The 21,461-nt window shown below is 40.4% G+C and overlaps 1 protein-coding gene across 1 annotated transcript; it reads left to right on the forward strand.

Moving 5' to 3' along the window:
* The first annotated feature begins 2,134 nt into the window (after window positions 1-2,134).
* LOC104084118 (opsin-5-like) lies at window positions 2,135-20,733 on the forward strand. The gene is made up of 6 exons (XM_009587844.1): window positions 2,135-2,299; window positions 9,216-9,335; window positions 13,122-13,292; window positions 15,907-16,241; window positions 19,249-19,493; window positions 20,638-20,733. The coding sequence occupies exons 1-6, from the start codon at window positions 2,161-2,163 to the stop codon at window positions 20,699-20,701; spliced, it is 1,074 nt and encodes a 357-aa protein (XP_009586139.1). The 5' UTR covers window positions 2,135-2,160; the 3' UTR covers window positions 20,702-20,733.
* The last annotated feature ends 728 nt before the right edge of the window (window positions 20,734-21,461 follow it).

Raw genomic sequence — 21,461 nt, forward strand, 5'->3', positions numbered from 1 at the left:
TCTGGCTGGGCTTAACGTATACAGAAGTTGAAATTTCCTCTTTAAAGTTACTTTTTGGTGTGTGTGCTTGTAAGTTGGAAAATACTGTTCTTGTGAGCCACCTAATACTGAGTTGAGTGGGAGATTTTAGTGTGGCTCAGAAAAGGCACATATCCTTAAATACTTTGATACTTATTTATATCAAATCCAAGTTGTGCTGACAGGTCCCAGATGTGCTTTTCCATTTGCATCACTTCAACCACCCACATGGTTCAACTGCTGCAGCGATACAAGAGTTGTGGGACCATGCACGCTGGGAGACAGAAAAGCATCACGATACTTTTAAAGGCCAGGTGGAATTTGGATGAAGACCTGTGGCTATGGTTGGATGGAGAGGATGATCAGTCTGATTATTTTGTTTCCCAGATTCATGCCTTAGCCCGCTCTTTTGTACAAGATGGTCTCTTTAGACTGTGTCCAGGCTGCTGTACCATGGTACCTAATCCAAACCTAAATGGTTGCTCTGCCATCTGGAGCAGTGAACAATTTGGGGTGCTTATTCTCCATGTCTGTGGAAGGAGAAAAGTACTCATGAAGTCACTTAAGGTGGTTGGTTTTTTTTTTTAATTAATCAGCCTTTGCTTATTTTTTCCTTTATTGGGAAAAAAAAGGTTCTCCATGTCTGTGGAAGGAAAAAAGTGCTCATGAAGTCACTTAAGGTGGTTGTTTTTTTTTTTAATTAATCAGCCTTTACTTATTTTTTCCTTTATTGGGAAAAAAAAGAAAAGCAATGAAGCTGCTGAACTTTAAAGACTTAGTGATGCTTGGAGCCATATGCCTGGGACACCTTTTGGCTTCTCTGATGTCTAGAGTGGCAGTGTGCCTCCACGATCTGATTCCCTTAAAAGAGGTCTTTTTTCAAAGCTAGAGGGACAGCAGGGAGAGGGTCGTGGGTGCTTTGGGTGTAGGTAGGTGTCATCTGCTACATTTCTGGCTGTACGGGGCTGTTATTGAGAAGACCATCTGCCTTCAAGATGTAGAAGAGATAGCAAATGGGTAAAATAATGAAACTTTTTTCCTCCTCACGTAGTCTTCCTGGAAGTTTGGACTTCTGAAGGGCAAAATTTAGAGCTTCACAACTTGTCCCAGGTCCCACAGCAAAAAGTATGGAAGCCCTGGGAGTCAAGTGCTAAGTTCTTTCATGCCACTCCTGCCCCACCAAGCACTGGCAAGAAGAACTGGGACGACTGAATGTCCTAAACAGCTCTTGGCAGGGTGGTTTCAAACATTGCAGAAATGTTTTTGTCTTCTGCTAGAGTTCCTCACTTTATTTCTTTTGTTGTCCTGGAGGGGTAACCTTCATCGATGTCTGCCAGATTCTAGTTTTCCCATATCACAGTTCACTTTATTGATCTTAGCACATTTGACCTCAATAGCCCATTTCCACACAAAAGGAAATGGAAAGAATACTCAACAAGCTTGCCTAAATTGGTCTATTATTTAAAACTCCTGCTGCTGCTTCATAATGTAATAACCAATTACTGGTTATAACCATAACCATGTAAAGTTATTTATATTAGAACCCACCACTTAAATAACTTTAAGGAGTATTTATGGATGTAACTTTTCACTTGACTGTAAAATTTGCAGAGCTACCATCTGCAGACATAGTGCCCCTCAGGATACAAAGAAATTGCTGGGACTGTCTTACTGATAATTCCCAGTTTCTTGGGATTACAAGAACAGTGCGTATAGATAAAGACAACAAGTTCAGTATGCATTAAACACATTGAACAATGAAGCTATTCAGACAAAAACAATTACCCTGCTTGGTTTTTCCGTATTCTCAGTCTTGGGTCACTCTTACACCCAGCTGGAAACATGAAGCTCCTTAGGGAAGGCACTTCAGAAGCCCTGGCTTGAATGCCACAACACACCAGTACCTAGATACTGCTCAGATGGATTACCGTGATGAGAGCCATATGAATAATGACATTCTTGGATAAAGTAAGTCATGAAATAAATCATGGCAGGATGCTTTATGCAGTTTTGAATCGGATCCTGAAATTCCCTGGGAGGTGGCAGAGCAGAAATGAAGACAAAAATATCTTCGCATTTTCTGGTGGCAGATGTGATCTATTGCAAACTCTGTTCTTTTGTTTTTCAGACGCTGAACTGGACATGAATGGGATGGCATCAGATCACAACACTTCCTCCCAGGAAGATTACCTCCCACACTATCTCCGGAAGGAAGATCCCTTTGCATCAAAGCTTTCTAGAGAAGCTGACATTGTAGCTGGGTTTTATTTGACAGTAATTGGTAATGATTTTTTAATTAGTTTTTGAAATGTCACTATGTCACTGCATCCTTGCAGGCACTCACAAAGAAGGCAGAAGCTGCTGTGCATTAGATGTGTTATTACATATTTCTTCATATTAGAAAAAAACCTGTGAGGGAGAGGCGAGAATGTGTTAGAAATACAGTGTCAACAGTTGGTGTCAACAGACAGTGCTGGTCCAGGTAGCCAAAAGTGACTAGCAGTAGTTCTTCCAGCAAAAAGTGAAGAAATACTCAATTCTTTTTTTACTGATAGGTTACTAGCTTGCAGTTTAATCCTTCCCAACCAGAACTGGCTTTTGCCCTTTTGCCATGTGGGTTTTATGGCCTGTTTTCAAAGCCTCTCTCACGTGCCTACGCAGCAAAGAGAGCATCCTCAGATGTGCTCATTTGAATCTTGCTCAGCTCCTGGCATCAGCTGTCCTCTGTTACATATTATATTGAACAGTATTTTCTGCCCAACACCCTCTCCTCCCTTTTGTTTTGGAGTCTTTTGCTGTGTGCAAAGTGACTTTGCAAGCAGAATAAATGCAATTATTTATTGGTTAGTGCACACATGATAGCTGGGACTGATTTCTACGTTAAGCATTCATATGCCAAGGAGTTGTCGTTCACCTGGTCTCCATTGCTTCTAGGAGTAAAGCGGTCCTTGTTCTTGACGATTTACCATCTTTGCTTTGGGGATTGGGGCAAGGTTATATCTTTTTGTGTCAATATTTTTGCTCTCAAGTAGTTGAGCTTCTAACTGTTGCCTCAACACTTACACTTCTTTCTCTGGTTTAGGTTTCCGTGTGTTTTATGCCTTTAGTTTATGCAGTTTCTCACAGCTCAGCAGCTATTTTCTCAGTAAAGCTGAGCCAAGGTCGTATAACTGTGCTACACCAAACTGGGCTCTGGGTGTCAGACACCTAAACACCAGGCTGAATACAGTACATACATACAGTATATACAGGGTATACAGTCTATTTCTTGACATTTATTTCACTTTTGATTCATTCTCTTGTTCTATCAGTTCTGCACAAAATACAAAGATCTTTCAGTCCTACCTTCATGTTTCTCATTCACTATTTTACATCCCTCCTTCCTATTCTCTCTTACTGCCTTTCCCCCGACTGATCTAAGGGATCTCATATTTTCCGCAGTGGAGGTTTCACAAAGGCTTGAGTAACGCTTATTTCTCATTTGTCTTCTTATGGCTTTGTCAAAAAAGGAATTCAGAGCAGCAGAGATGGCAGGTGAAGCTGATCTCTGTCCTGTTCTCGGTATTCAGGCATTGTTTTCTATGTATCCTAGCTTTGCACATATATATTTTTTTTTCTGCTGCTATGCAGACGGATGTCTTCACTGAACTGTCCAAAACACCCCCCCATTGGGTCATTTTTCGCTCGGTTAGGCAAATTTAGCTTTAATCCCAGGAAATATGTCTGAGTAGCTGAAATGAATCCTTCCATGAATGTTGCCTTGTTATATTGGCTGTACTTAGTGTAGATTTATCCAGTTCCAAAGAAATACCCCTGCCAGATGTGAAACATTTTGAAAAACATAGATATAATCAAATTAAGGCAAGGAACAGAAATCATAAATTTCCAGTGAAAAACCAAAAGCTAACCGTGAAGGCACAGACTTACATGAGCAGTGTGGGGAGGCTGAAATTATAGTTTAAAAAGGGCTGATAATGATTTTGATATCGCACTTATCAGTAAGATTCTCACCTTCCTGGTGTTGTGGACTGGTCATCAGCCTGTGGTGGACTCATTGCGCCCAGTGGCACAAGCCAAGAAAGTTCAAGCCATACTCAGCTGTATACATGTGTAGCTCTGCATCAGACATCATATCCTTCCATTTTGCCCTGGGTTTAACTTATTTTTTCGTGTGTTTGTTTCGCATTGCATTTTACTTGGTTAGTTACTTTACTCTTACGGTCATTACACACTCCAGTAGCAGCTTTCATTACAGCCAAGTATGCTTTTCACATATGCATATAAATGTTATATTTGCTTCTTCCTTGGACTTACATCTATAGCATAAGATACCACTGGTATCCTGCACAGATATTTTTAATTCCTTTTAGCAATCATTGCAATGATTTAAGCAGTCATTGCTTAGCTGCTGGTGGGTCGTACCCTCAGCCATTTCAGCAACAGCAACTGGTTTCATGTGTTCTAGACCAGCACAGCAGTGTTTTAGGCACTGTGTGCAATGTGGTAGTGGATATTAATTTGCCAGAGGCCAAGAGAAGTACAGAAACCCTCCTTTTATAGGGGTTTGAGTGAAGAAGGAGAGTGTTAGGCTCTTTACCAGTAAAGCTGAATTACACCTCAGAGCTCAGCCACTAAGAGAGGGAATGAAACAAAACTGGTGGAAGGAGCAATGTCAGGTCTTCTTCTGTGCTTGTGAATAGATGGGGTAAAGTAGTCTTTAAACACTTTTTTCTTACCAAGGAAAAAAAAAGGCTTTGCTTGGGCTAATGCTTCACATGTGAGTTGTACCTTACAAGATCGGTTTAGCTTATCACCTTGGGGATGCCACCATTAGCTCCTGTTCATGCGTAGATCCATATTTTACTACCTGTTCATGTTCATGTTTAAGTGGATGGCAACATTTTAATAACAGCTTGGGCCTGCAAAAATATGAGAACTTAGAAGGAAATTCATCTTTGTCGTTCCCAGGTAAATCTCCAAGCGGCTTTTTTTACTTTCCGCAAACAAAAATTGTCCTAAATTTCCTTTTCCACTAAGCTGATTTCTGACAGTTCAAAGCATCCACATTTCTGTTGGGACGTGAAGCACTGCCATGCAGAGATTTTTGGCGGTGGATAGTGGATCTTGAGGTAGTGGAGAAGGAAGTCTAGCTCTGTGAATCTGTTCACTGACATCAAATTCCACACAAAAGGCTTGCTGAGGCTATAAATTTGCTTAAATTGGCAGCTTTATAGTTAATCCCAGCTCCCAGGTATCCAAAATAGTAAGCTGTCCTGGTTTCGGCTGCGATGGAGTTGATTTTCTTCCTATTAACTGGTGTAGTGATGTGTTTTGGATGTAGTATGAGAATAATGTTGATAACACACTGATGTTTTAGTTGTTGCTAAGTAATGTTTATGCTAGTCAAGGACTTTTCATTTTCCCGTGCCCTGCCAGGTGCGCAGGGGGCTGGGAGGGAGCGTGGCCGGGATGGCTGGCCCGGCTGGCCCAGCTGGCCAATGGGCTATTCCATGAGCAAAACCTATATGCTTAAATAGCTTTGGGCATAGTTGTGTTTCGTGGTAACTCTGCAGTATTGCAGATTTATTTTGTAAACTGTGTAATCTGCAGAAAACAGAAAACCAAGTCGGAGTATTCAGCTCCTGTACCCAGTGAGGGTATGTCTATGGTTTTTTACTGTAACTTGTGGTTCAGGCTGAACCTGTCCATTGTCACCTTCTGCCACCGAACTGTGTCCCCTATTCCTTTGCAGATCCTTTCCAAGAAATGGTGGCCCCTCTTGAGGATGTCCTGTGTGGACATCCTGAGAGCAGAGAGAGGGACTAGCTGCGGAAAGGTGGGAAGCCAGGAGGTGGGGATTGCTATTGGGCATCTTTTTGTGCTTGAGGCATGGAAGGTGCAAGTGAGTTTAATATTTATTTCAAACAGGGGAAGAAGCTGCACAGTGAGCAAACAAGACTGGGATCCTATCAGGAAACTCCGCAGAGCTTTTAGGGTCAGGCTGGTTGTACAACTGAAGTATTGCCGTTTGAAAATATAAAAATACATTTTTTTGTCTTTAAAGAAAATCAGGGGTCTTGACCAATCTGTGATAAATTCTCTGCGAATGTGTGATCTTTTGTCTTAACTAGTTCATTTCCACATGTATTTTTTTAATTGTCTAGGAAAAAAAAATCAAACGGTACACATAGTTATAAGGATCCAATTCTTTTCACTTTGTCACTTCCTCCGCTAGCTTTTTCATCACTAACTTGATTGATTGATTGATTTACTGTACAGCCGGGTAGGGTGACTAACTACTAAGTGGAGACCTTCTGTCTGTCAGCTCCTTTGAAAGCCCATGGCAAGTAACTATTGATTTGCAAATGCTTGATTTGTTGCACGCTTCCTCAGCGCATTATGAAACAGCTTAATGGAAAACAAAATCCTGAACTACCTTCTTTTTTTTTTTTTTTTTTCTCTGATGGTTTAGCATTGCTGTCAGATTGGAGAAAAGGAATCTTATTTGTTCAGATTTCTTCTTTTATACACTTTCACATTTCACTGCAGGTTGGCTCTTTCTCTGTAGGTGGCACTTTTTTAGTTATCGCATCTTTGGCTCTTTGTGTGTATTTATGTAATAGTGTTAGGGTGCCATGGACAGTTGGGACCTGAACTGTTTGCTCCTGGAAAAGAGCCTTTATTTGATATCTGAAGAGTCTTTTTTCTCCTGTTTCCAACTCCGGGCTCTGCCAGCACCTACCAGAGCTGGGAGCCTGCACCAGCAAGTACTTTGGCTAGCTGTTAGGAAAATCTTTTTAATGGTAGGAAAAATTAAGCATTAGATGGCTCATCTAGGGAGATTATACAGTTTCTATCACCAAGGAGTTAAAAAAAAATTCAGATAAGCAATTGTCAGACAGGTATAGACAAAAGGCAACTTAAATTATCACTGGACCCCTTCCAGCTGTAGGATTAGGAGGCCAGCGGACTGGGGCTCTCTGAAATGTTGCTATTAATAATGAGCAGTTGCTTCAGAGACTTGTCTGATGAAGATATCTCTCTGGACTACCAGTCAATTGAAAAAGATTCAGGAAAATATCAAGTGCTTTCGAAAGGTATTTCAAAGCAAATGCTGGCACACTAAATATCACTAGAGAGAAAATGGCATTAGGAGAGAAAAGGATTAAGATATATGAAAAATGCTCAGCAACATTGAGATTCATTCACTTAGCTGCAAGGAAGAAAATAATTCAAATGAATACCTGTATCTACTTATAATTCAGATTAAATTTTTAGAGCCATAAGAATTCACCAAGGATAAATAAAACTTGCTGAGAAAACCTAATATTAAATGATAAGCCAGCTTCTGTCCTGTTCATTTTTAAAAATAATATAGAAAGCAATACTGTCAGTATAAAAGTAAGAAGTGTTTCCAATTAGACAAGTGTTGCATTTATTACTGAAAAATTCAAAATAAAAGTATTTTTCTCCTGAGTTTGGTAAACTTTTAGTTCCACAGTTACTCATATTTCTTAAGAAATAGTTTGGTTTTAGCCTCTGGGAACCATTTTGTCTCTGTCTCATGGACGTTCCTAGGTTGGGTTTCTTGGTTCTCTGAGGACATGGCACCCTTGCAAGGGGATCATTCCATTGATGGGCCAGAAGAAATACCCATTAACTCCTGAGGTTTAATTCCTGAGGTCTGGCTTCCCAGCAGACTCTGATAAAAATTATGTGGTGTTCAAAGGTACAGTATTTGGAGAGGGTGGCATTGCTGGGAGGATGGGGGCCTGCTGGGGTCTTTTTGAAACATGGAATACGGCTGAGTTTGCACCACCAGAGCCGTGTGTAGGAAAGCACCACGAAGAGTGACCTTTCTGCCTCATCGACAGAGGAAAGTTGGGTTATTTATGACTTTTTTATAGTAGAGTGGAGGATTGGCCTCGGCCAGCAGCCAAGCACCCAGCGCAGCCGCTTGCTTACAGCCCTCGCAGTGGGACGGGGAGGAAATAGGAAGAGCAAAAGCAGTGGAGATAACGAGAGGATGGAGGTAAGGGCAGGGAGATCACTCACCAGTTGCTGTTGTGGGCAAAACAGACTCGTGAGGAATTTAACTTAACTGAAAACAGTTAATTACTGATTCGGATAGTGAGAAACAAAGATGACAAACATAAAATACTTCAGGAAAACACCTTTCCTCTCCCTTTCCCAGGCTGAACTTCACTCCAACATCTTCTACCTAATTGCTGTTGTAGGTCCCTTTGGAGAGGCAATGGTGGTTCAGGAGGTTGGGGTCTCTGCCACTCTTTGCTCTTCACTCTTTTCTTCTGCATCTCCCTCCTTCATGCTTGATTCCTCTGCTCCGGCGTAAGGCCTCCATGGGCCATGGTCCCTTCGGGGTGATTAACTTTGGGGGTGACTCTTGCTTCCTGAAAGGGATGTTGTGTGCTGTCCTGCGTTTCCACTGCAAAACGCTCACTCCGGGCTCAAACTCTAAGGGAACTGGAAACCCTTCAATTTTTGCTACCAGTGTGATTAGCTCCATGGCTGACTAACCACTTGCAGTGCTGGTCCCTGTGGGTTCTTGGGTGGTGATATGGCAAAAAAGATGTCAGCCAACATGAACAGGATCCCTCCTCATACATTGAATTCCAGCTGGAAGTTAAAATCAGATATATTTTATAATTTTTCTTTCTTATGATAGAAATCAATTTTTATTGTAAAATTTAAGATGTGATATTAATATCTTAATTTACATTATTTTAGAAATTTATCCGTCAACCTCTGATTATAGTATTTAATAAAATTAAGGTTGGTCAGAGATTGGGGTCCTTGTAATTACAGACAGCTGAATTTCATTCCTGTGGTTGTATAAATGTTTGTGGGACAAATGGGGTTGATCAGAACAGAGTAATTATGGGATTTCAATTACATACATTCAAATGATAGTTGTGCAGGCTCAGGTGGTGAAGGCAATGCCCTGCTGCAGAGAGGAAAATAACATTTGTTGTGGGAGGGAGATATCTGCTGTAGATGTCTCTATGAGCTGCATAATGAGGATGAGATGATCACATTTCAGAGTAAAATGTCTAGCCTTGGGACCACAGGTTCAGGCTGAAAGTATCAGAGAATTTGGAAGGAAGATGGGATATTGCTGGTTTTGAGGAGGATTCTAATTTGATTGTTTTTCTTTTTTTTTTTTTTTATTTTTATAGGGATTCTTTCCACTCTGGGAAACGGGTATGTTATTTTTATGTCCTCAAAGCGAAAAAAGAAGTTGAGACCTGCTGAGATAATGACTGTTAATTTAGCAGTGTGTGATCTGGGCATTTCAGGTAATTTCATGTCTTATTTTCATCATTTTTACTATCCCACCATTCTTTCTGGCAACAGCAAGAGTCAGTTCTCTGGAAGTCATGGGGAGCCCAAAATGCCTTTTGCTCTATTATTTGTATATAAATAAGAGAGAAGGATAGAAAACAACGTTCCCGAACAACTTGATGGAAAGAAATAAAAAGTACAGAGGAAAAAATAGGGTTGGATTTATCAATCAGGCAAAACTCCTGTTCGCCTCAGCACTGGGCAGGCCTTCAAAGGCAGCTCCCACGTGCATCCTGGCACCATAACCACAAAACAGCTCGATATTGCGGTTCAAAAAAATTGTGTTTTCTTTCTGTAGGGTGCAACAGGAGGGATCCAGGTACCTCAAAAAATACATATTTAGCCAAATATGGCCGGGGAGGGGCATGAGGGAAAAGAATTGGAAAATGCCAGTGGCCATCAGCCTATCAAAGATAATAATTTTCTCTCTAGTGACTACCCTCTTTTATCTCTGGGTCAGGAAAATAAGCATTTGTGTCAATCTATGGAGTAAGAGCAACATCAGCCAAGTGGAGGGATTTTTATTTCAACCCCACAACTTGGATGCCCTGGCATGAGAGGAGGGAGCTTTGGAAAGGTTTACACAAAGTTGCAGAGTCAAAAGCCTTTGGAGATCATTCCTTTGGCTCTTGACATGAGTCTCATTCAGCTGCTTATGGCTACATGCAAATGCAGGGGGAGGACTGGACAGCCTTTAGAAAAGGATATTTTGGATGGCAGACAATCCAATGGATATAAAGGCCTGATGTGACCCAGCTGACCATGGGATCTTCCCAGTGCAATATAAATGACAGAATGTTCCCATGCTCCCAAAGTCATCTGTCCCCTATGTGTTGCATACACCAGAAGCCCTGCCCCCGGCTCCAGTGCACCCTTTTCCTGCCCTTGTTTCTGCCAAATGCTTTTGCCTTCATCCAAATGCCTAAAATAGCACTGAACAACATAAAACTATGGCTCCCAGCCTCCCAAAACCGAAGCTTATTGTGCTCTCACTGTACATGCCCAAGGAGCTGCTCAACCCCTCAACTTCCAGTAATTTTGATGCCTCTTGGTGATCAGTAAACATGGTTTTCTGAAGGGGATGATACTTATGAATTCAGCAGAAGAAAGGCATTAGTATGAACATCTCTGCTGTGCTACCACACAAAGAAATACTGGTGATTTCTTTGGCATATCTGCCATGGAGACACTATTTCCGTCTTGCAGCACTTAGAAGTGAAGAAGAAAAAAACAAAACAGTTTTTGCCTCTTCTGCGATGCTCCCATCTCCTTTGTGTCCTAAGAGTCTGTCTTATTTTATAAGGCTCATATCTGACTCCAGTAAGAGTCACTCCAATGAGACAGAGCGTTTCAGGAGAATTTCCGTAGATATATATTTGGAATATAAACAGACATCTCCTAACCATATAAGCTGTAAGTCCCAATCATACAAACTACAGCTTGTTTGAGAGTCCTCTTAGCATGAGGGCTGCTAGTTTCTCTGTTAAGGTCTGTCACCAATCTGAGATTCCATGAGGATCTCAATCTATCTGTGTGTTTAAGTTTTGAATTAAAAATAATTGTGGTCGGCACAGCCATGCATCCTTTTTCTCCCTTCTCTTTCCTTTTTTTTTTGTTAATGGAAGATGTTGACTCGAGAAATGTGATGTGTTCTGTTTGCTGGACCAATTGGAGTGAAGATGGACTTTTTCCAAAATCTTCATATTTCACACACTTGCCTTGGTACCTTGTTCAAGAAAGGGGTTTTGCAATGGCTTCCTGCAGATTTCCACAGGGTGGCACCAGCTACTTGTTCAAAACTGCATCAGGCTCATTTTGCACTGATACTATGCTCCGAGTCCTGTGCTGCTGAAGAGAAATTTGATTTTGTGCAAATAAATGTTTTGGCCTTTAGAGCTGGCAAAGATTTACATCAGTAAAGTTGCTGACTCTTTGCTTATATCCTAGGCCTTGCCATATTTCATGGTTTTTTTGAAACCTTAGTCACTGGGGTCAGCTTTTGCTTGAAAAATTAAAAAGTACGTTGCTTCTGCTCGGAGAAAAGCACATAATGTATTGACCTGAGCACAACCGGCAGGCTCGGGAAGAATTTTCCTTACAGGCTTAGGCTAAAGGAGAAGAATCCCAAAATACTTTGTTTAAAAATAAATCTTATTTTGAAGGGTTTTCAATCATGATGCTTTTGGCATAGAAAATGGAGCAAAGGTCATTTTCTCTGAGATTTTGTTTTGGTAGAAATGTTTTAATTTTCTGTTAAGAATGAAAACAGAATGTTTAGTTTCGCATCAGTTTTATCTGAAATGGAATATTTTTGGGAACAATCCAAAATATTTTTCTGCAGATCACTCCAACAAAATAGAGATTTTTGCCTTGACTTCTATGAATAGGTTACCTTGTGGGAATTACAGTTTGCAAGACCATTTTTGCCTTCTTTATAAACGAATTCACTGAACTGCCGTGACGTTGCAGTGTGGTTCAACCAGGGAAACTAGCTCAGGGCAACTGAGATGCTTTCAACTCCTTGAGGTGCTCTGGCAACTCCTGTGCAGGAAGGAATACAGTCGCAGGAAGGAATACAGTCGCAGGAAGGAATACAGTCACAGGAAGGTGAAGTTCAATATTTAATGTTGTTTGAATGTTGCAGTTGAACTGTTCAGGCCTTGGAGCATTTCAGGTCAGTCTGGTAAGTAGAAATGAAGGATCTGGAAAACATGCTGGTGTTCCGAGATTGTAAATTTTTGAGTTTTCTGTTCCATTAAAGTTGATTCTTTTGTTTGTCCAGTTTGAGACAAAAAAAAAAAAAAAAAATCAGTGGAGATTTCCAACTAGGAAATTATAACTTCCAAACTTTCTCATTTTCATGATACTTAGAAAGAATACGAATAATGTTAATCTGTTTTAAGGTGAGAATGGAACAGCACATGACCTAACTTCACTTCTTCCATAATGCACCACCCACTTTTACAAATGGAGAAATGAGCTAAGGTGCCAGTAGGACAGAGTCTCCAAAATAGTTAGGTATTTCCCTTCTGTTTGGGGATGCTCAAAACTTTTTAATATCTGTGGCCAGGTGACTTGCTGAGAGTCAGAGGAACAGTGTGGTATGGACAGAACCACTTCTACAGCTCAAGTCCATGCTGCGACCATAGCACCATCTTCCTTTCTAACCTAACACTTTGCCACAGTATGCATCCTACTGTTGGGCTTTGATAGATTTGAGGAAGTCCTCTTTGAAAGCAAATTTCTTTATTCTGTGTTTGAAGACACTCAATTGATTATAGAGATGTAGCCTAACTAGATCTGTGCCTGTTTCAAACCCAGACTCACCCATCACCCGCACTGTTTACATATTGGCATGTGTTTGCGTGTGGACTTAACACATACTCTGAAGTTTTCATAATGGGAAGAGCTTACACATGCTCAGTTCCAGAGTATGGGTTTACTTCTGGTTCATGTGGCCTGCAGTAAAGCACCTCTTTCCAGCCATTCTGCAGGCTTGGCGCATCCTACCACAGCATAGATGCTATGGGATCTAGCTACAGCTGTCTTAGGCTTAGTCCTGAGGATAGAGGCTACGCAAGTCATCACATCTGTTGTGCCGGAAGCCTTCTCTCCACATTGCAGATCATTTTTACTGGTATTAGCTTTCAGCAAAGGGGAGGGTTCGCTTTTCTGAAAAATGGTGGTTTTATCAGTGATGGATTTTATCAGTCAGCTGACATTCTTTTCTCCTTTTGAAGTTGTAGGAAAACCCTTTAGTATCATTTCCTTCTTTTCTCACCGCTGGGTGTTTGGATGGATGGGCTGCCGCTGGTATGGATGGGCTGGTTTCTTCTTTGGCTGTGGGAGCCTTATTACCATGACAGCTGTCAGCCTGGATAGATACCTAAAAATCTGCCACTTGTCTTACGGTAAGAAAGAAAACTATATTAAGTGACTGTAGAAAAACTATATTAAGTGATATAGTTTTCTAGACTGAAATCATACTTAAGCTCTTCAGAATGCTTTTGTTAAATATAGAGGGGAATACACAGGTAAGAGAAACATATTTGCATGATCCAAGTAATCCCAGCTAAATTTGTAGTGCTGGATGTATCACCTTCGCTGTTGTCTCTCTGTTGTCTGCTTAAGCCATGAGTTTTAGTAATCACTCACAGATAAATCACTTTGTGTCTATCAAGGCCTATTAACATTAGCAGATACAGGTATTGCACAGATTGCAACGTCTTATGGACCAACACACAAAAGTATTCCTTATTACGTGCCTAAATTCCTTTCAGATATGTGGCAAGCTATTTAAAACATCTGAAAGATTTGGATGTGCAATAGGTCATAATGTGATATTGTCTCTCTAATATGGAGATGGAACCTGAGAGGATGAAATGAATTTAGCAATGAAAGCTGTTACCACCATATTCGTGAATATCTTATATCTCTTGAATATGGTGTATTATATGCTTCATTCTTTCCAGTTAAAAGATGTTGTCACAGTTTAGAAAATATGTTTTTCTTGCATTGGAAGGGACTAACTCCCCAACAAAATACAGGGAATACTCAACTGTATGACTTTCCATATAAGAAACACTCGCCCATGTGGCTTGAGGGACATACAACAGATTTCATTATAATGACATATAATATCAGTCATGTAATGTTAAGTTATAAGAAACGTTTGCAGCTAGGGAGTGCGAGTAGCCGGTCTGTCCCATAGCTGAGCATGCTATCAATTAAAAGCTGTGGTACTGCGCTAAGATCTGCTATCATAGATCCTGGCATGTCCATACTTTTTCCCTAAATGTAAGTGCAGGGAAGGTCTCCTTAGCTGAGTTTTAAATATACCATTCACATTAAGCAGGATTTCAGTTCTTTCTATAAAAGTCTTATCAAAATAATTCAGTGGCAACCCAAATCATAGACAATTTTCACAGACTTGGTGAGCTGAAGTAAATATTTCATGGCTGACTGCATTCGTGCCGTGAGCTCTGGTATTTAGTATGACATCTTAGTTCAAGAGAGACAGAACACTTCAAAACCTTTTTTCTCAAGAGCTCTCTGATCATGGTTGTCCATACAAAATGATGGAGAGCAATAAACATATTTAACATGTTCAGTCTAGGTGGTTAACTTAGCCATTTTCTGTATAAGGCCTAAATCAGCCATCAGGAACCTGGAGCACCTGACTACATACCTACACCTTCATTTTGCTCCAAAAGCAGCAACTGTTGTTTTGGTTTGGGGTTTTTTGGATTTTTTTTTTTTTTTGTAATAGTTGGTATGATTTGACAATAGCTGTGAAAATAATGTCGCTCTTTTAGTACTCACGCTATTGTGGCTTTGTTTTTCCACACCTGAACACAACAAACCACCTTTCTGTCTCTCAGCCATTGTGCTCGAATACATCATTTGTCAGCCAGTGTTCATTTTCCTTCTAGTGATCTGGAAACATAAAATCAGCTGAGGAAGAGGCACCGGTCACATTTAAATGACAGTTGTTTTTTTGCTTTGGTTTTGTTTTAAGTCATTCTCAAACCTTGAAGAAAGCTCCTCAATGTCAGTGGGTGGGAACTGAAAACAGATTAGACCTTCCAAGGTGGAAGGAACTGTTACATTACCATAGTCTGAGTTCCTGCATAAATCATAGGTTTTAACTTGTTAGTCCTATTTGAATCCAACATGTTGAACATAGGTGATGATGGAAAGCTTGTAAACTGAAGTTTTTTCTAGATGAATTAGAGTTGTATGCAAGCTGAGCAGAGACAATATTCCACCCCACAACTCCAGGCATGCCATTAGCATTTAATAAAAAAAATGGGCAAGGATACATGAAAACACCTATTATGAACACTTCTGACAGTACGCACACGGTGATTTACTGTACTGGAAAAGAATGACAAGGTAAAAATAAATCTTGGATATGTTATTTCCTCTGTAAAGCCTTGTCTTTCAGTCACTTAGGTTAATAATTTATGTTAAGAAGTGTCCTGAGATCAAACTTTAGCCAGTTAATATACGACAGGAGGAATAGCAAAGAACGTAAGTTACATTATACAGTTGCAGCTAGTGAGCCTTCATACTGAATAATGAAAGGCTGGATGAAACACTTAGTCCTTCATGCGGGTTGAACCTGCATCTCATCTGACCACACACTATGAAGACGCCTTTACAGACCACAAAGCAATTTTCAAAATTACTAGACAAGGTTCCCACGATTGTTGCTGAGCTAGTTGTTTGGATTGCTTTTGTATGGACTCTTCTAGGTTGTAAATCATCACAGCCTAAAGTAAAGATCTGAAATAAAATCAGGTGGAGTCCTCCATGTGAGTGTGCATTTCTTTTCATGAGGTACAATGCGAGCTGGGGTGGCTAGCTTGGGGGTCACTGTCGATATGTGGAAAGAGGCGAGACAAACCCTACAGAGTTGTGGTCCAACAGCCAAGCAAACTCATGCTGCATATGTAGAATGACGTGTTCAATTGCGCCAACTACAGGTGGACCTGAACTTGTAACTCTTGAATTATGTTTCAGGTACCTGGCTTAAGAGACATCATGCATTTATTTGTCTGGCAATAATCTGGGCCTATGCTACGTTCTGGGCTACGGTGCCTTTTGCTGGTGTGGGGAACTATGCCCCCGAGCCGTTTGGAACCTCCTGCACTCTGGACTGGTGGCTGGCACAGGCTTCGGTGGCTGGACAGGCTTTTATTCTGAGTATTCTTTTCTTTTGCCTCGTGTTCCCAACTGTGGTGATTGTGTTTTCCTATGTCAAAATCATTTTAAAAGTCAAATCATCCACCAAAGAGGTTGCTCACTATGATACCAGGATTCAGAACAGCCACATACTTGAAATGAAGCTGACCAAGGTAGGTAGGAAGATTTAACTCCGTTTGCTTTGTTGGGTCTTAAGACTTGGAGAACTTCAACCATGTGCTCTCCTGTGCTGAGCGGTAGTATGATGCTCTGATGGTGGTTCTTCTAGCTTTCTCCTCCATTACTGCCAAGATGGGAAAAGACAGGAGTTGAAACATAATTTTGTGATTAGGGCACTCGAGTCCCTGAGATCGTGATTCACTCTGAAGCTCTGCCACAGCCTTCCTCTGTGACCTTACACAAGTCGTATCGTCTCCGTGTGGCCCTGTTCCCCACCATAAAGCTTCCTTTGCTTTCATAAACAGTTGTAAAGAATTATTTTAAGGTGTTTGAGGTGCACAGGAATTATGAGAGAAAAACAGATAAAAAGCAGATTATTGTAGCAGGGAAATAAAACTTTCAGACAGCTTACGTTCCTCTGTTAATGAAGGTATAAACCAAAGTCACTCCTGTGACATTGCAATTGTTTTTATGCAAATAATTTATCATTTAGGTTCAGCCATGAGCTGCTGATAAAAATGCACTCAAGTGATAAAATTAATTTTCCATCTCAGACCATATCCTATTTTCCCTTTCTGATTAAATCTGTTTTCTATTTGGCAATGGTGACTGCCATGATCCTTGCTGGTACTGGTTACTGTGCCAGGAAATCTCTCAAAATAAAACTTGTACTGAACAAAACCAGATTCCTTAGTTGTAGAAGATTCACCAGCTTGTGTAAGCCATGCCAAGAGGGAGACAAGCAGCATCTTTTCCCTGGCTGATCAAATTTTGTTACATTTTGGGGGAGATGAACTGAAAGTTATATGATATACAGCAATAAGTGACTTTATGTCTAAACATATCAGAGAATCTCAGCGAGCTACCTGTGTGGTCAGCGCTGCCAATACAGCTGGGAAAACTGTGCTTGCCTTTAAAAAGGGATGCTTCGATACGGTACTGTTTTGTGGTTATTCAGCACCTTTCCTTTGAAGAACAATGGAAACTTTTGATTTGAGGTTGCGGATTTATTTTTGCCATATTGGGGGGATCATGTAAAACTTCAATGTGATCTGAGTCGACACACTAGTAATTGTCCCTTCTGTCTTGGATCTACAGTGGAGAACATAATGTCGGGATATATATAAATATGGAAAATAAGTCTCCACTATAACCCATTTAACTCCACAGCACAATTTATAACAAACAGGCTGTGTTTGAGATCTTTGGTGCACATGTTTCTTTAGTGACAGACAACAAAAAAAAAAGCACAAAAGAATGAAGTTTCCCTGAAAATAATATTACCATCAAGGTGTGGAAACAAAGGCTCCTCAAAAGGTTATGAAATATCCAAAAACCTTGTGCTTTCTGATGATTTTTGGTTGTAATCCTGCTAATTGCCTTATTCCAAATGAGTGCACATGTACTACTATCAGTCTGGATGCAGGAATAGTCTGTCAATGGCAGCAGTATAATGGTATATATTCTTCATGATGTATTATTGCGTGATGTCATTTGAAGCTGTATCAGGCTGTGACTGAGTGCAGACAGGCTGGTTCAGGTAAAGTATATAAATCACAGATTTTGGCCCCAAACAGTTTTTCTGTAGTATTTATACTAAACATTCCTATAGCTACATTTCCTCCTGTTATAAGGAAGTCCTTTTCCCATTTACCAGCAATGCAACCTAATGTTTGGTAGAAATTTGCTTTTTAAAGCATCTACAGATTTTAATGGAGTACAAAATCCATGCTGTGGGTTAGGAGAAAGAAAACTAGACATTGTACTAGCATTCTCACTCTCAGTTAAATTCCCAATAGTTTCAATTCTGTCTTACCCAGGTAAATACAGTCATTTTTTATCTGCTGGAGTGGGTATACCCAGAGACTTGACAGCTCATGCCTTATTGAATGATTTTATGCTTACTTGTTCCATATTTGTCTTGAAAGGGATTCAAATGGTTGGCACTTTTCCAGTAGCAGATAGGCCATAGACCCTCCTGGGTGCAGGCAGAAGGTAAACGTGGTTTGGCAAAACTCTTCTCCTCCCTCCTGTTACCAATGGCCATCCTCGAGGCGGGTTATTGGTCCCGCTGGGTTTTGAGACCTTCTCTGTGGGACATCAGCACAACCCAGAAGAAAGGAAGAAGCCCTGCATTAGCTCAGGGTGTTGCAAACTCTTCTCTTTTCTTCTTTTCCTAATTTCCTTTGCTTTTGCCTCGGTCGCTGGTACTGGGTGATACAGAAGAAGGAGCTATAGTAGATACAGGCAGGAATATACCCTCCTAAACAAACTTACCTACAGAGATATTCAGGGTCCCCCACTCCCACGTACCATCAGGACCTACTTTAGTCCTGGAAACTTCTTCAAAGACTTTGATTCTATGAACTTTGGAATCTGATTTCAAAGGACCCAGAATCTGGAAGAATTGCACTTTATTTTTTTTTTGGGGGGGGTTTGTTTTCTCAGAGCACGCTTCTTTCATTCTGGAATGGAAAAGCGACTGGGTTTCTTTGTGACAATCTGAGGAATATTTGATTGGAAGAGGCTATAGAAGTGAGGGGCTCTGCAAATAAGCAAGGGGAAAAAAAAAACAACAAAGAAAAACCCGACAGGAAATGTTTCTAGTTTAACCTGCATTCATTTCAAAGGTCTTGCTAAGATTTTCAAAAACTTTCTGTGTTGTTCTGTGTTATATATTATCCTAAAAAAGAGAGTCTGTATGTTTTTAAAGGACTCTCCTCCTTAAATAATTTAAATTTGATGTCAAAGAATTATTATTTTCTGAGATCTCATTTAGTTTCCTCATGTTTAGCACAACCGTATAGGATTTTAAAAGGTCTGTGATAACAGACTCATTAACTACTCTGGATGAGGTGAAAGGAAAAGAGGAGCTAGATAAAGAGAAGTTATCATTTTTATTTTCCATTCTGTTGCGTGTTCCCTTGCATTCTGCCCAGCTCTGCGCTGTGCTGTCTGTCTAACTCTGCTAGATTAACTTTTCTCTTTTCCTCTCACAAGGTGGCAATGTTGATCTGTGCAGGGTTCCTCGTTGCCTGGATCCCTTACGCTGTGGTCTCTGTGTGGTCAGCCTTTGGACAGCCGGATTCAGTTCCCATTCAGTTTTCAGTGGTACCAACTTTGCTTGCAAAGTCAGCAGCCATGTACAACCCAATTATTTACCAGGTCATTGATTGTAAATTTGCCTGTTGCCGGTCAGGTGGATTGAAGGCACTGCAGAAGAAGAGCTCTTTGAAGAAATCAAGGTAATTTCTTCTTTGAGAAGTAGGATATCTTTAAGTACACAGTGTTCCAAAAATGTACCAAAATAAGATCTACCGAGAGTCACGGCTCTTTGCATCTTATTTCTTATTTTTGACTGTGACCTATTCAGGGTCTTTCTTGCCACGGAAACTTGTAAAGTCACTCTAGGTGTAAAAAGAGAAGCAAGGAGATGGTTCTTACTTTTAGATCCAGCTCCATTGATATAGTCGGAAAAAGTCCCATTGGTTTTAGTGGTTTTTGGATCAGTCCTGTCCTCCTGTTCCTTTTCTTTCATATGGGTCATCATATGGGTCACCTCCAGAAGGCGTTGATGACCTCCATTGCGGGTGAAGTAAATGGGAGAGAACTGTGTTAATTCCTTATATAATTAACCTGTTAATACTATGCCTTTCAGCCACAGAATTAGCAGGGAGAGACAATAGTTTCTTAATCACCCTGTAGGTACCACTCACACCAAAAAAACCCCAAACCAAACAAATCAAAGTGTAATAAGGTCTCATAAAAAGGCCTCTTTTCTATTTACAGCTTTCTGGCAAAATCTGTGCTGACCACCAGTGGAGTTCCTGGAAACACTAACTGTGCACTTGAAGGAAAAATGTTTCTAGTTCTGTCTTATGCCAGACAAGAATCTTACTTCTGTGACTGAACAACAATAAGATAATGATGGATGTTAATCTGACAGTGTAGACTGAAAAAAAGGCCACAAATGCCCTATCACATAAAAGTGACTTGTTGAGCTTTCACAGCTTCCCTTAGCAGATTATTCTGTAATCTTACGCTCCGATTCATGTCATCTGCAGAACATACAGAGTGTATATATGTTGTAAGTGTTTGAGGTGCTGAATTTATAGTTTATCAAAAACCCACCTGCAGTTTTAGGCAAATGGGAGACAAACCTAAAGTAGCCTTCACTGAGTCTTTGGAGGTGGATTTGTGTTTAACCTCCATGTTATCACTCTGAAGGAGGAAGGAGGTTTCACCTAGTCCCTCATGCTGAATGCAAGTTGGCTTTCCTAGACCTGTCCAGTGAACAAAATGACCTGGAGAAATCACTTCCCAGAATTAGGAACTCAATTGTCAGCTTGGTACGAACAAAATGATTGTTGTGCTTTCTCCTTCCCATAGGATGTATACCATATCTGCACACAGAGACTCGACGGCGATGAATGAAACCCAACTGGAAGTATGAAGGCTCATTTCATATACAGCAAATGAAAACCTAATGACAAACAATCATACTGTCTCAAGTTCCTCCTTCTGTAAATAAATTAAAACATGATGACAGTTTTATTTTACTCCCTGGTCCTATGTACAGTATAGTTCTTTGCACCCTGACTAAAACAGTGCGATTAGAGCTGGGCAAATATTTTAAGTACTCAAAGGAAGAAGAAACAGAAAAGATTCATATGTATAAATTTTTTTTATTCACTTCAGAGCCTTTAAAATACTTTTTTTTTTCTTTTATCACTAACAGAAGTGATTGTTTGGATGATATTTTCCTTCGCGGAAAGGGAAGTATTCACAAAAACCAGTTTTAGTTTGCTAAAGCTAATCTGCCTAGATTTCTACTGCAGTCACTGGAGAACTGGAGCATGAGAGAAAGGATTCCTTAGAGGACAAATCAGAGTCAGAGCTTCACTTATCAGGGCTCCGAATCACCCATTGGAGAAACATTAGCCCACTGATTATCCCTTGTGAATATCTTTCCACTCATGTGGCTACAAGCTATCTTAAGACCACTTAAATGACTTTTTGACAAAAAAGCAGAACCTAAATGAAGTCAGCCCCATACAAGCCAAACTGAGCAAACCAATAGTTTGCACATCTTTTTACCATTCTCTGGCCAAAATTACAAAGAAATGTGATGGCAATAAGCAGACAGGTTTGACTTCTTGAATGCTAACTGACCTTTTTCATCTAGTATTGTACTTTTCACCACTCTTTATGAG

The sequence above is a fragment of the Fulmarus glacialis genome, unplaced genomic scaffold, assembly GCF_000690835.1.
Source record: "Fulmarus glacialis isolate BGI_N327 unplaced genomic scaffold, ASM69083v1 scaffold9481, whole genome shotgun sequence".
Classification (NCBI taxonomy): domain Eukaryota; kingdom Metazoa; phylum Chordata; class Aves; order Procellariiformes; family Procellariidae; genus Fulmarus; species Fulmarus glacialis.